Here is a 15544-nt window from a genome sequence, read left to right as displayed (position 1 = left end):
TAAATCATTCATATCATCATTTCTATGTAAGTTTTAATATTTATAATGGTTTGCACAACGTTAATCGCATAAATGGCTTATATGCATTATAAGTAACAAAGTTTAATTTTTCGCTATAGGCCCTATTCAAAAGTTAGTCTCGAAAACTTGTTTTTGAAAATAAAACATCAAATTTGTATCATAAAACTCATAAATACAACATTAAATGGAAAAAATATTTTTGGCCGCCAGTCTGTATGGAAACCGCCCATAGTGCCTTCCATACCGATACACCTGGAGATCACCACAGCAGACAGAATCACAAATCGACCGCGTTCTGATTGATGGACGGCACTTCTTCGACATTATCGACGTCAGGACCTATCGTGGCGCTAACATCGACATTGACCACTATCTGGTGATGGTTAACCTGTGCCCAAAACGCCCTTCGTCGTCAACAACGTACGGTACCGACGGCCGCCCCGGTATGACCTAGAGCGGCTTAAGCAACTGGATGTCGCAACTGCGTACGCGCAGCACCTCGAGGCTGCATTACCAGAAGAGGGTGAGCTGGATGAAGCCCCTCTTGAGGACTGCTGGAGAACAGTGAAAGCAGCCATCACCAATGCAGCTTAGAGCAACGTCGGGTACGTGCGACGGAGAAGACGCAACGATTGGTTCGGCGAGGAATGTAGGCAGATTCTGGAGGAGAAGAATGCAGTGCGGGCGGTCATGCTGCAGTAAGGGACCCGACAGAACGTGGAACGTGGTATCTTAGCTGAACTCATAAAGATGGGCCCGGAGAGGCTGGCCGTTTGTCTGCACCGGCTGATCTGGCACAATCTGGGAAACAGAACAGCTACCGGAAAAGTGGGAGGAATGGGTAATATGCCCCATCTACAAGAAAGGTGACAAGTTAGATTGTTAGAACTTTCGAGCGATCATCATTCTAAATGCGGCCTACAAAGTATTATCCCAGATCATCTTCCGTCGTCTGTAGTAAACGAGTTCGTGGGAAGGGGCATATTACCCTTCGTTGACGGCCGATCGACAACGGACCAGATATTTACTGTACGGCAAATCATCCAAAAATGTCGTGATTACCAGGTCCCAACGCATCACATTTTCATCAATTTTAAGGCGGCATACGACAGTATCGACCGCGTAGAGCTATGGAAAATCATGGACGAGAACAGCTTTCACGGGAAGCTCACGAGACTGATAAGAGCATGGATGGAAGGTGTGCACAATGTGTGAAGGTTTCAGGAGAACATTCCAGTTCGTTTGGATCTCACCGGGGACTACGACAAGGTGATGGACTTTCGTGCCTGTTGTTGAATATTGCGCTAGAAGGTGTTATGCAGAGAGCCGGGGTATGATTTTTACGAAATCCAGTCAATTTGTTTGCTTTGCGGATAATATGGACATTGTCAGCCGCAAAAGTTGGACTGGTGGGGCCGAGCGCGACAGGGCTCGCCTAGGTAGCAGTGTTACGATAGACGGAGATATGTTCGAGGTGGTCGACGAGTTCGTCTGACTTGGATCCTTGCTGACGGCTGACAATAACGTTAACCGTGAAATACGGAGGCGCATCATCAGTGGAAGTCGGGCCTACTATGGCCTTCACAAGAAGCTGCGGTCAAAAAAGAATCACACCCGCACCAAATGTACCAGTACAAAACGCTCATAAGGCCGGTAGTCCTCTACGGGCATGAAACGTGGGCGCTGCTCGAGGAGGACTTGCCAGCACTTGGAGTCATCGAACGTCGTGTGCTTCTCTCGTCGGGTGGACGATCTTTGGCGATGTCCAGGAAAACGGTGTGTGGCGAAGAAGGAAGGACGAGCTCACCTAACTCTACGGCGAAGCCAGTATCCATAGTTGTAACTGCAATAAATGAAAAAAATCACATTTCCGAAATTTGGCACCCTCGTGACCCCAGTACAACCCTTAATATCTCCGGTATGGTTCCGAATTTAGCATGGTCCATTTATGACAAATAACTGGTATTTTTTTAAAGTCAACTGAAGGTGGTTTCAAAAAAATCGAATGGAAATTGACGAAATGAGCTATTTGAAAATGCCACGTCGAAGCTATAAATAAAATTTTTAAATGACTGTCATTACCACACCATACATGATGTAGGAAATTTACATTATTTTCAAAGCAAATAAAACATTTTCCAATGCTAAAAAAATCCTAAAATACAATTTAAAAATAGTTTAAACAAACAACGTTTTCATATTACAGTATGTACTACAAAAGCAGTATATGAAAAGGTTGAGGATTTTATAAAATTAACTTTGTGTAATTTGATCTTCATACAAAAGGTAACAAAGGAAATAACATACTGCAAAATGGAATTCTTTAATCCTCAGTAACATATAGGTAGACGATTTTAAACACGGACAATGGAGAAATATTGGAGTCACAAAAAAAAACTGTAGTTTAGAAAAAAAAAAAGCATTTGATAATGAAATAAGCACTTTGATAGCTGCTTTAGGCTTTCTCTGGGTTCCTGTTGATCACATTTTTTTTATAAAAAATAATGATTATATTCACATGTCATATTGTTATATAAGTAACTAAACATAAAATCCCACCCATCTTAGCTAGACGGATTCGTACTTGAAGTACGCTTTCGGGTCTACCTCCCGGTGACTGCAGTTAACCTGGGAAATCGGGAACATGCAGCTCAGATCGATATCGTACCGCGGTAGTTTTTCCCGGAGGAAATTGATAACATTTTGGGTCAGTGTTGGAGTCCGCGACAGCATCAGTGCCGAAAGATACTTCTGCGATTTGGTCTTTTCGGCACAGTGCATGATCAGACCCCACGATTGGTAGTCGGTATCGATGACGTAGGTGTTGTAGATTTCTTCATCTAAAAATGAGGGAGGGTTGATGAGATATTCATGACGTTGTATTTGAGTTTCGATTCGTACAAGTCCACTCGGCGTGAATCCAGTGAGCCGGTTGGGCAAAGTTGGGAATCACCCAGGTGATGTTGCCTTGCTGGAAGTTCCGCAGGGGATCGTCCGAGAAGAAGTAGGTAAAGTTCATCGTGATGAGACCGTCCGTGGTGATGAACGAACTCTGCATGCAAGAATACTCCGGCAGAGTTTCCGACGAGGCAAAGTACTGGATGACGTACCAGTAGCCCATCATGGACGGGAGGTCAAAGTTGCGCATCGCTCGAACCTAGCAAAGAGATATTTGACTCAATGTATTGACCAATGTACTCAAAGTAGGTTTAGCTTAATCCTATATTTTGCCATAAAGGATAGGGGGACCTGGAGTAAAATACATCAGTTAAGAAAAAGGTAGCGTATGTTAAGTGTTTCAATACACGAAACTGTGTCCACCCTACACGGTATTGAGCGAGTGTTTATTCTAATTATACACGGTAAAAAATCAGCACATTCGATTGAATAGATTGATCACTTGACTCAATTCAAAACACTAATCACCATGATTCAAAGAGTTTCAACTTTGGATTTGCTCTACTGTCTCTAGAACTAGACTCTGAAGTGAAAAGTCGTTGATTTTGAACATCATGTCTTTTGTATGAGAGCAATCATTGACAGCTCGTTGTAGAAAGTAATTGAAATCAATTCGATCCCTTTCAACAGATGCGAGTTGGTGTCGAGGTAAGACACTAGACCTGCACTCCGAAGGTTGGTGGTTCAAATCTGGGTCAGGCGGAAATGTTTATTTTAACTTTTTTTTTATTTCAAATCAAAACATGCAACGTTGAATTCAAGTGCTGTTACCTTGATTTTGTCAAGATTCAACAGTAGTGCAAATCCAAGTGCAGAACTATTGATAGCATGGTGCTTATTTTTTACCGTGTAGCAGATTTTTAAGGCGAAACATCTTGGAATACAAAGATGGCCGTCACAATTGCCGACTTGTGCCCCTACTCACGATTTCAAAGGCACTAAACTGGAGAAATAGTTGCCAAACATTTGTGATCTTCTTATTTTAAGCTCTCTGCTAGTGCACAAAGCCAAAATAAAAAATCACTCGAGACTTGTGCCTTTGAAGTTTAGTGCAATCTTTGAAATTGATTCCAAATTGTTTCACCTTAAAGAATGCAACTTATTCCAAACCTTGACTTTGCTTGTCAGGCATGACTCAAAAAGAAGATGACATGTATTTTTTTAAATAAATATATAAAAAAAACTGAACAATGGGACTCCGGATTATGGTATTGCAATGATTCTATAAACTATTTGAAATTATTGCTTTTGATTTTCTTTAAATATTCTCTTAGAGGTCTTTGGAGCACCGTAAGTATACAACTATTGAACTTCTTAAATGCCCTACACTAGGACTTATCGCTGATTTGGAAAGTTCAGTGTTTGTTGGTTAATTGGAAATACACACATAAATTCTAAAGAATGCTGAGTAAAATACTTAAACATCTATCCCTTCACTCACCCTCGGACATCGTTCGTTCCTATTCCGGCGCCGGCCCATCTGAGAGTCACATTGACCGACTATCAAAATTAGCATAATTAGCGTCCATCGGATCCAATCGATTCGTCGCTGCGGTCCACTGCCTCCGGTCATTACTGAATTCCGCCGTCGCCGGTGACATCTCCCATCGCCTTTGCCACCTCCGTCGCATCCGGTCATTATGGTGAAATAGTTGTATATCGGCAATATAGATTGTATAGGTATCGCTAATGACCACATTTCGCCAGAAACAACCAGATACATACACACACGCATGGTCCGGCAGGCAGCAGCACACGAGGACGGCCCCGCGATGATAATAAAACCCACGTACCCCGAAAATAAAAAAAGAAAAGAATGGAAAAAAAGGGAGATAAAATTAAAACCATGGCGGCAGAGAGTCCCCCCTTTGATCGTTATAATTATTTATAATGTGTCAAAACTTTCACCAGGATCGGGGCGAAAGGTTGGTTTAGAAGCCATTTGCAGAATTTTGGTCGAGGGGATCACCTGTTGGACTGCTGACATATTATGACATCCAGACAAATCTGCAGTTTTTTAAATGTGCATTTCTTTATTGGAATTATTTAAAACATTATATTCATTTGTTATATTCAAGAGTTCTGTGTAACATAACACTGTCATCCTAATTATAATTTAAATAAGGCTATTAAAAAATTGAAAAGACCAAACCCACCAACCAACATGATACCAACTTATGTATCATTTACTGTAACAGGTCAGATTTGAGAGAGCTGTAGTAGGCCTTGACAAGGCAAGAAGCTGTTTTTTCTGCGTCTGACAGTTTTTCCTCGTTTCAGGAGAGAAATTTTTTTAAGGATTTCAAGAAAAGTCGAATTTGGATCGTTCAATTTTTGATGGAAAGTGGCTGTGCAAGTTTGAGGCGCTGGAGGCTTCCGTGACGTCCGTTGTGTGATTTCCAGGAGATTAATTCAAGATTTCTGAAACCTACGATACTGAGACGATTTTCTGCGGAATTCTAATTGGCGGATTTGCAGTTAACGTCGATTATATCAAATCAATCTTCAAACTGGATTAAAGCGGTGAGTTCGTTTCATGCTTGTGAAAACACACATTTATATCGTGGGAATGTTTCATTTATTTGTTTAAAAACTATGGATGGTTCGTCACTTCAAGTGTCGGCATAAGGCTTTGTTACTGTTTTATAAAACAAGATTGATCTACACGTACATATTCTTTTATTTATTTGGCGCAATTACTAAAAAATAACCTTTGGATAGTTCGACATTAAAATTGTCGACGCACTGATAGATATTTTATTTTAGTTCGAGGCTACATGAATCGCATCACTTACCAAGGTGAATCTTGATCATGTAGCTTTTGATCCCTCCCACTAACAAAACTCCTTCCTGTGAAAACCATGGAGATGCAGAGGTGATCTCGGTCTCTAGTAGCAATGGATGTCACACCAACATTCCTTCCCTTCCCCGATGACCGTAAGGACGTGGCCGGCGCCGTTATTGACATTAATGAGCTTGGAGTCCTTGAAAATGTACATTGAAGATGGTATGCTACTCCCAAGCTACATCTGTTGGTTCCCTGTACAATTTGGATTATTCCAGTCAATCACGGAGTAGCAACTACGAATTGTACGGTCATCAATGCTTATGCTTTTATGCTTATGCTTATTTACTGTAAGTTCACCTGCTTATAGAGAAAAATAAACGCTTTTTAATAAACATAACCTAAATGTATAAGGCACTATGAAAGTTTGCTAGGATTTTTACCTTGAATTATTAATAATTTTATCCGACATTTAATCCAATGTTTCCAATATTGCAGAACTTTCTTTCTGATTTTATTAAATACTGTCCATACTGATTTTGTGGAAGATAAAAAGCTTGTTCTTCAGACAAAGTAACGAAGATCATTGAATACACACGTTTTATGTATTTTTTTTGCATTCGTGATTTTTTAAAGTTTATTATTTATCTAGTATGAGCCCTAAACACTTAACTTCATCTGACAAATTACACAGCGTAATAAAAATAACATTTTTGCGTCTCTCAAGGATCAAATTATGTGTCTCTAGTAGATTTGGGGTTGCTGTAACTGATGCCGTTCTCAGAAATGTTCCAGCACGTCACAATTTTTAGCTAGAGGCCGTCAAAGCTGTATGAAACACTATTTTCACTGATGTTTACATAACATTTAAAGTAGGATTTATCAAACTTTTTTGTGATCTAATCCATCAAGCATGCTAAATAAGACTTAAACTTTCATTTCAGATATAAAAGGTGATCATCTTTTCTCGTCAGCGTGTGTAAACCATTGTACTGGTCATTTCAAAGTGTGTCGTTATGCTCCTGTTACGTGGCGCTGTCGTCAGATTGAGAACGCTACAAATTTGCCGCTTTCTACACTTTGGCGCTAGTGTCGATATCAAAAATTGCCACTTGTCGCTAGCGTTGCTTTGTGTGCTAATGCATTTTGACGTTCACTAGTGACATCGTGTTGTCGAAACGAGTTTGTATGTCGGGCTGTCTGCGTTGGCGGCGCTGATGGTTGATTCAAACCTTTACACATGGTTCAGATGAAATTTTGTTCGAGCCTCCATGTCTGTTCTCTATGCTTATATTAACCACAGTTTGACGCAATTCGCTGTTTGACGGCGCTAGTGATTTCATCGTGTTTCAGTTTGAATATTTACACAGGTTTTCAGTAGACTTTTCTTCTAGCATAAACATTTGCTATCTGTGGTTAGACTGTACCTGGTTTCGAGTTCAACAACTATTCAAGTTTATCCAAAACCTTATTCAGATCTACAAGCGTAAATAGGTTTATAAACAACATATATACCCAAACATGTTCATACAGATATATTCCGCCAAGTTTTGTGTACAACGACCATTTAATGTTGTAAAAGAACCTCTTTGAGTAAAGGCCTACAGATCTACACGCGTAACCTGTGAAATTTCGGGGAATTTTCGAACGTGGATGATATCTAAATGGGCTTATATATTTTTGTAAACAAAGATTTGAGTTCAACGACTGTTCGAAGGTATCCAAGAACTACTTGGGTACAAATCATCAGATCTACAAGCGCAACGAGTGACCTTTCAGAAGCTTGCATTTGGGATAGGGACTGTATATTAACCACGGGGTCATTTGATGATGAAATTTAGCGTGACATAATTTGTGTACCATCCCCAAGAGGATCATAACCCGATGATGTCTGGAAGATATTTTAAATTCAAGAAACGTCAAGCAGTTTAATTTGAATTCAAAATATCGTTGAATAACATCAATCACGGAAGTGAAGAAATCGGAAGGACTGCAGCCGAAGCCAGAGGCGTTTGTGTTGGCGGAGGTTCTGTGGCGCTACCGGTCATCGATAGGCTGCGTGGTAGGGAGAACTACTTGACGTGGGCGTTCATGATGCGGATGATTCTCATCCGGGAATATGTTGTGATGCCGTAAGTGCCGAAGCTCAAGCGTTAGTGCCGGAGGACCAGAAACAGAGGGCATTGGCAACAATCTGTTTGAGCCTGGAGAACTACAATAACAGTTTGGTGCTGGATGCGATCGATGCACGCGCTGCCTGGATGAAGCTCGAATCTGCGTTCAAAGACAGCGGCTTGAATCGGCAAATTGGGTTGCTAAGGAAGTTTACTTCGATACGTCTCGTCAACAGTCCAAGTGTCGAAGGCTACGTGGATGGGCTGATGAGTACCTGCCTCAAGTAGGCCTCGGTATGTTGTACGCCGGCGAAATCAAAGAGCGGCGAGAAAACCTGTTTCAACAGTAGGAAGCCTGGTCATTTTGCTACCAAACGCCCGGAGAAGCAACAGCAGTCAAAGATGAACAAGAACGCTGGTCAATGGTATTTTGATTCGGGTGCCACTTGTCACATGGCACGGCCGGATTGGAAATTCATCAATAAAGCGAAGGTGAGTCACAACGTTGGAACGGCGAAAAATACCAGTATGCAGTGGTGGAAAAGTTCGCATCACGAAGCAGCTCACGAGTGTATACCAACGCATAACAAGCATGACAGACTCGCGAACAGGCTAGGTGTGAGCAAGGTTTTTATAATGACAGGTTTACCGATCTAAGCAGTCAGTGGATGCGCGGTGTGGTAAGCAGCGGGGAAGGTGAAAGTGACAGCTGGCGAGTTGGCTACCTGGTGGGTTTGTGTACACTGTTTTCCACTCTACCGTTTCTATGGGGTTGTTAAGGAATGTTTACTCCAACAAACATAAACACAGTGAAGTAAAAATTGTCTCCCGCATTGATGAGCTGTTTCGTCGCGAATCAAACTTCCGTCGTTAATGTAGTATTCCATGGAATCCCGGTGTTTTGAGTCGCAAAAGTTGAATAGTTCAAAAATTTCGAATAGTTCTGCGGGTGAGAGGCACCCACCACCGACGGTCCACCGATGAAAGAGAGGATATGCCACGGTGTTGCCGTCTGATGGTGACGGTTGTATTCTTGTAACTTAAACTCGTAAGTTCATAGTCATTTTATTATCAGTGCATACAGTAAAGAAATTCAGATACTTTGCCGCGTATTCCGGGTGTAAAAGAATCATTCTATACCAACTTTGTCACGCCATGCACCTGATATCCAAACATCCAAAACAAACTCGCCAGCTGTCACTTGGCATTTCAAAATGGCGGAATGGGAAATTTATCACATTGGGCTACACTGAAATGAATTTTATAGTAGAAACTACTGAATTCATGGTAAAATTAAGAACTGCACCAACGATTTTCAACCGACTATACTAATCTGTTAACTCTACCAGAACATAGTCAACATCACCACACAAGAAAATATTTTCGGTTTAATTAACCACAGTTACAGCATTTATGACTAGAAACATTCTTGATTTGACAAGTTTGGCATTGTACTTTTGCCCACACTGTGTTGTAAGGTGAGTGTCACGGATTGAAATACAATGCTATGTAGTCGAGACTACTATGGACATGGTCACTTTTACTGCACTGGTCAGTGATTTTTATCAGATTATAGTAAACTTAACAGATTTTTGTAGTCGGTTGAAAATCGTTGGTGCAGTTCTTAACTCTACCGTGGAATCAGTAGATTATACTACAAAACTTGTTTGCGTGTACCTCCCATCTAGATACCTTGGGTGTGGGTAAGTAACCCAGCAAGGTGTGATTTATTATAGTTTTGACAGACAAATCAATTGTATAACCATCAAATCGACAGTAAAGTACCAGTTTGTAGTCAAAAACCCTCGAACACCAGAAATCTCGGGGGGGAAGCAGCTTTTTTTTTTTTTTCCAAAAATACAATTGACTCGAATTGTGAGTGCTCTCTTCAAGAAAGGGAAAACCGTTATTTTCACGTTATAAATGCGAAGTTCTGGACGAAAATGGTGATCTGGTTGTCAACGTAGTTGAGGAAGGAGTTTTGTACAGAGTCGGGAGAAATCGTTCTTGGCGAGTGGAATTGAGATCTGGCATCGACGTCTTGGCCATCTATACTATGGCGGCCTGAAGAAGCTGAAGCGGATTGCGAACGGAGTCGATTTTCAAGATGGATCGTTGGCTGGTTGTGTTGCCTATCTCGAAGGTAAACAAGCGTGGCGTACGTTTCCCAGTAGTGTGTCCAGATCGGAAGAACTGTTGGAATTGGTACATTTCGACCTGTGTGGACCATTGGAGCGAGAAAGCGAGTAGCAGTTTATTTCTTGACGCACAATAGGGTCCTAAAGCCCTGTCCCGATTTTAGTGCCAAACGCTTAAGTTTAAGCCAAAAACACATGTTTACTCAATTTTCTAATGTTTTCCGTTGATTTAAGTCGAAAAAACATTTTTTTAGATTTTGTCACAGCCCTTGGCTTAAACTCAAATTTTGGATGTATTTTGTTTTCCGTGTCCCTTCCGAAATGTCAGATAAGAACAACCCCAGTGTTGAAACTAAAACCCCTGTGGTGTTTTTGTCGACTAAGCGAACGCCAAACAGGATCTCAAGTGTCAAGGTTCATTTATGGACCCAATTTTAAAATTTAAGTTTAAATATGATATAGCCGTTATTTGAGCGGGAAAAAATGCTAAAGTAGTTGAAGTAACATGCTCTTTTGGGTTGTTAATTAAAAACAAGATTTTATTAAAAATTTTAGGACCCAATTATTCAATACAAAAGCAAAAGAGGCCAACGGGTAAGAAACTGAAAATCTTGCATACAGACAATGAGAATGCAGATTTTCGAAGGGTGTTGAAGCATGCCGGAATTAAGCAGTAAACAACGTGTCCTTATACGCCAGAGCAGAACGTGGCAGTAGAGCGAATGAACCAAACACACCTCAAGATTTTTGGTTCGAGCGTGATGACGCTAGTACCGAAAGCGAAAAGGAAGAAGTTTGACCCCAAATCCAAAAATCGATATTTTCGTCGGCTATTGTGAGGATACCAAGGGTTATCGAGTAGCTGTAGCCATCCATGTACCAAAGCAATGAGCGGAAAAAGGTGGAGTTCATGGAACTTTCTGTATCGAACATTCTGATGCTGCAACACTTGCTGAAATCGATCGACCGATCGAAAACGTTCTGTCGGATGCAGCCCAGCCTGTCGGTGTTATCGATCAACCGATTGGTAATCCTGGTCATAGCGGAACGCCATCGCAGTCGACAGTGATGTTGAAGAATTCGAGGATGCCTGTGCCGACATTGCGCTGTCATCAGCTGATGAACAAGGGTTTAGGCGCAGTGGTCGAAAGCGCCGCTACCCAGGTAGTTTCGATGATTTTATAGGTTATAGTTCAATTTCTGGCGGTGTCCAATCCTCTCAATTACCAAGCGATTCGATGTGCCAAGATGATCCGACGAGTTACGACGAAGTTCTGCGGCGACCAGACCGAGAACTTTGGATGACGGCGAACGCCTCCCTCAACTAGAACAGCACATGGGTGCTAGCGGATTTGTCAAAAGGAAGAGAAGCGATTCGGAACAAGTGGGTGTTCAGAAGAGAGGTCCCGACGGAAGCATCCAGAGGTGCAAGGCCCGCCTCGTGGTGAAGGACGATCCGATTGGCGGTGCGTTACAATCTGGATATCGATCAAATGGACGCACTAACAGCGTTCTTGCAAGGCGAGCTAAAGGATAAAGAAATCTACATGCTGCAACCGGAGGGGTTCGGTACGTCGAACGGAAAAGTCTGCAAGTTGAAGGAAGAAGGCTCTCTATGGCCTTAAGCAGTCCAGTCACATGTGTTGCAGAAATTTGGATTGAAGCGGTCGAGCGTAGATCCTTATGTATACTGGACGATACGTGGGAACAAAATGATGTTTGCTACCATCTACGTCGATTGTCTGCTGATTTTCACGAACGATCGGATTCCGAAGAAGAAGCTGAAGGCTCATCTGCTGAAACGGTTCAAAATGAAAGACCTAGGAGAAGTCCAACATTGTCTCGGCATCCGGATCACAAGGAAGCGCGAAGATGGGAAGCAATGGTTGGACCAGCAAGCCTACATCTAAGATATCATCGATCGTTTAGGTATGGCCGGTTGCAACACCGGCGGATCCGGATCCGGACGTTGGATAAATCGCCAGAAATAGGATCGTTCTCCGCGTCATTTCCGATCGGGGCTGAGACATGTTCTGCAGTTTACTGGATTGATTTGTTTTGCTGTTGTTGACTCACAGGAGTAAGAAACATAGTCGGTTGATGTGGAAGTTGAACAAATAATTTTTTTAGTTGTTTTGGTACTACGCCTCTAGTTTCTCTTCTAGAGCGGCGCATCTGTTGTGCCATATAAGCCGGCGTTTGGAATTCAAAGGAACAATGTAAAATTTAGTTGACGGAATGGACTGGCCACAGTTTGAAGGCCATTGTCAGCACTTTTAGAACTAATTTAACATTAAGGTGACTAATTTAACTAATTTGAAACTTTTATTCTCACACGTCTTTCTTTGATTTGTTATCGGGTTCCTATGGCGTCAACGATATCCGAGAAACATAATCAGTTGCTGCTAGTGTTGGTAACAGGTTACGTATGTTGATCTGAAGACCTAATCTCAATGGATTTCTTGGATAATCCGTGAAAGCCGTTAGACTTTTAAGAATATGTTTGTTTGAGTTTGATTGGGTAAGAACCTTATTCATAAACCTTCGAAAAATCTCTGGTTACGTCTGTAGATATGGAGGCCTTCAGTTGCAGAAGATTTTGGATAACCGTAAATAATCGTCGATTTTGAAACTTGATAAGACATATTTTATTGAGGCTGTAAAACTTATTGTAGATCTGAAGGCCTTTGCTCAAAGGAGTTCAATAATTATAGCAAAATGTCAATCTTGTTTTTCCATAATTTTATGAGCCCATATAAGTGCAAGAAGGGCTCAGAGAACCGAGCGGTAAACGCGCAGCTATTCAGTAGGACCAAGCTAAAGGTCTAATGTCGTCCCACCGAATGAGGATCTTTTCAATAGAAATATTAAAAATATTAGATTTACATATACCGAAGTCCAACACATCTCAAAATGAAGTAGATGTCTATCGGTATGATCACGGAACCATATCTGTCATCCAAATTGTTATGAAATTTAGGTCTTCAAGAATGGCTTGTTCTGAGTTATAGCATTTTTATAAAAGTAAGATCATGCTGGAAATTTACGGGTTAATATAAAAAACGATACAACGCCTCAATAATCGATATGGGCATTGAATCAAATTCCAAGAAAACCGAAATCGATCATACGTAAAACTCGCACGATCTCACTCACCGGTTTCGATCGGCTCAGGAATGTCGAATTTTTCGCCTCCCTCCAGGGATTCCTGCCCAACCGCCCGTCCGGCTAACCCAAATATCCGGAAATGACTTCCAGTTTCGGTCACTCGAATTTCGCCAAGTGCCCGACCATCCTTTTCTCCCATTAGGTAGCCGGTTGCCAAATCTCTCCAAATTTAGTGCAAATTTGATAACGACTTCAAACCAGATTAACTCGCTCTACCGCACCGACCGAAAGCTGCAACATTCACTCATCGAATTGTTCCTCGTGGAGACCCTCGGCGACGACGACCGAATAGCAAAAAATCGTAAAAAAGTGAACAACTCTTTCCGTCCCTCAGCCACGCGAGCCTCATTTGCCATTCAGAGAGGCATCTGAAACGGCGCGGTACAGAGAAGCAATGAATGCAGACTGAAGAAATTTACAGCGTTTTACAACAGCCGTCGTGATTACGAGTGTTCTCCCACATTTTTATCAATTGAGTTAAATTCAGTAATGATGGATGCATTTTAGTGCGAAAACTTTATCTTTTCATGCCGTTGGATTGACGCACGCTTAACAACTGCTAATTGTTAGGGAAACGTTTATTTGCAAATTTTCTTTCATTATATCATTGTCTGACAGTTTTCCTACCTTTGCAAAATTACAAGGTGTTACATGATAGAAATGCTTTATAGATGTTGTAAGTCCAGTAGAGTGCTACAGATTAAGAAAAATGTTTCATGTCATATCTTTATGTATTTAGTGTTATTCATATCAATTAAATGAATGAAACGATATAAAAAATGAAATGATATTATTAACGATATCCTTTCCTCCATCAGTAAACTTGTTAATGATGAACTAGAATGATGGTCTATATAAACAAAAATTCAATTTTTACCAATGAAAGATAAAAAATAAGAATGATTATAAAGTTCATGGACCAATTGGTAGATCGGAGTGAGGGAGGACACATTTACTGTAGATGTTTTAGATTACGACGTAACTACGGCGTCGATTGCAAGTACGTTTATCGCTTACGATTTGTTGGCAGTCACTTCACTGGGTCAGTAGTTTTATATCACTTTTGAAGGGTTTACACTATTTTTGGCAATGCAAATTCACGGAATGAACGAAGATCGAAGGTCTGGCACTTGTGGAGTGGGTGATAAATCAGTTAAAACTACGATTGAAAACAAAACTACGTTTTGTTTGCTTCAAGATAGAACGAAAGACGTGGGCGAGGAAGAAATGTGCGATAAGGATTGGAATTCTCGACACGAGGACAAGTGTGAGTCTGCGTGCGCAAACCGCAGGCTTTTGTATGAATATATAGCGGCACTGGCTTAGGATATTACTTTCTCGTTTCTAGCTAAAACAACTTAGAAGCGAAGGAAAGAAATGGGCAAAGAGATGACGATAAATTAGGAATAGGAAACAGGATATTTATGTTATACTTTTTGGGTTCATTAACGAGAAATCTTCCTAGAAATGCTCAAGTCCATGTTATTACACTTGTGTGAACCGAAGTACCATTAATTGAATGCAAATTGATCACTTTTTTCAACTTATTGTTATAATATCGAAAAGTTTAAAAAGGCCAGGCGTTCAGATATTGTCAAAATAATTTCGATAAAATCAGTTCTTCGTTGATCTCTATCGGTTTATGTATTTGATTTAACATAAAATAACCTATAATATTTCGTAAATTAAGTATAAATATTGAAAATTGAAACACTGGGTAATTGTTCACCATATAGCAAAACTGGGTTTAGAACAAAGATTTTCTTACTAATTATTGTTCCCCAAAATGATTAAAAAAAAATTAATTGATGTAGAAATTCTTACAATCCCTGTATTTGACCATTTTATTCAAAATTTCGGATTTGGACATCAGCATTAGCCTGAATGTAGACAAACTTTCTTGGATGTAGGCATATAATTCGAAATCTAACGGTTTCATTATCGAAAAACTATGCTTGTGATTTTGTAGGATGCAAAAAAAGTTAGGATATTTTTTCTTCATGCTTGCAGATTCCTCCTATTGCTTCCAAAACTCAACTTTTAATATTTCCACGTAAATCTAATGCTCTTCATTTGAAATCATCAAGTAGAATTAGAAAGCAAGGTTTTTAAAATTGGTCTGATGAAGTTAAGTTGTTTTTGTATCCATTTCGTTTTGACAAATTTATCATTATCGAACAAATTTTGAAGTCGACTTGTTGTACCCTGTACTAACACGAACTAGCTCCCATGATATTAAGAAGAATGCACTACAGCACTATTCATTAAAAATCAATGTAAACCTCTATTTCCTGCTTGATATATTTAGACTAAGTTGGGTTAACTTTATTGAGAAGCATTTTTCTTTATATTTCAAGCAG

General features: G+C 40.5%; 1 protein-coding gene across 2 annotated transcripts; it reads right to left on the bottom strand.

The window, feature by feature from the left end:
• Positions 1 to 2492: 2492 nt before the first annotated feature.
• Positions 2493 to 14355, bottom strand: LOC5574999 (lopap). Of its 2 annotated transcripts, none has more exons than XM_021841890.1 (4): positions 13173 to 13465; positions 4421 to 4665; positions 2923 to 3178; positions 2493 to 2861 (listed from the first exon to the last, which is right to left on the bottom strand). In XM_021841890.1, the coding sequence occupies exons 1-4, from the start codon at positions 13321 to 13323 to the stop codon at positions 2590 to 2592; spliced, it is 924 nt and encodes a 307-aa protein (XP_021697582.1). In that variant the 5' UTR covers positions 13324 to 13465; the 3' UTR covers positions 2493 to 2589. The 2 variants fall into 2 exon arrangements, with proteins under 2 accessions (XP_021697582.1, XP_001655473.2); XM_001655423.2 differs by lacking the exon at positions 13173 to 13465 and adding an exon at positions 14202 to 14355 and having other exon boundaries at positions 2508 to 2861.
• Positions 14356 to 15544: the final 1189 nt, after the last annotated feature.

This window comes from Aedes aegypti, chromosome 1, assembly GCF_002204515.2.
Source record: "Aedes aegypti strain LVP_AGWG chromosome 1, AaegL5.0 Primary Assembly, whole genome shotgun sequence".
NCBI lineage: Eukaryota > Metazoa > Arthropoda > Insecta > Diptera > Culicidae > Aedes > Aedes aegypti.
The sequence above is the reverse complement of the archived record's forward strand: the minus strand, read 5'-3'. Positions and strand labels throughout refer to the sequence as shown.

Coding starts and splice junctions, on each gene's coding strand:
- LOC5574999 (XM_021841890.1), bottom strand. CDS start 13,323: ATGGGAGAAAAGGATGGTCGGGCACTTGGCGAAATTCGAGTGACCGAA. Junction 4,666..13,172: donor TCCTGAGCCGATCGAAACCG/GTGAGTGAGATC, acceptor TGTGGTCATTAG/CGATACCTATACAATCTATA. Junction 2,862..2,922: donor GATTCACGCCGAGTGGACTT/GTACGAATCGAA, acceptor CCTCATTTTTAG/ATGAAGAAATCTACAACACC.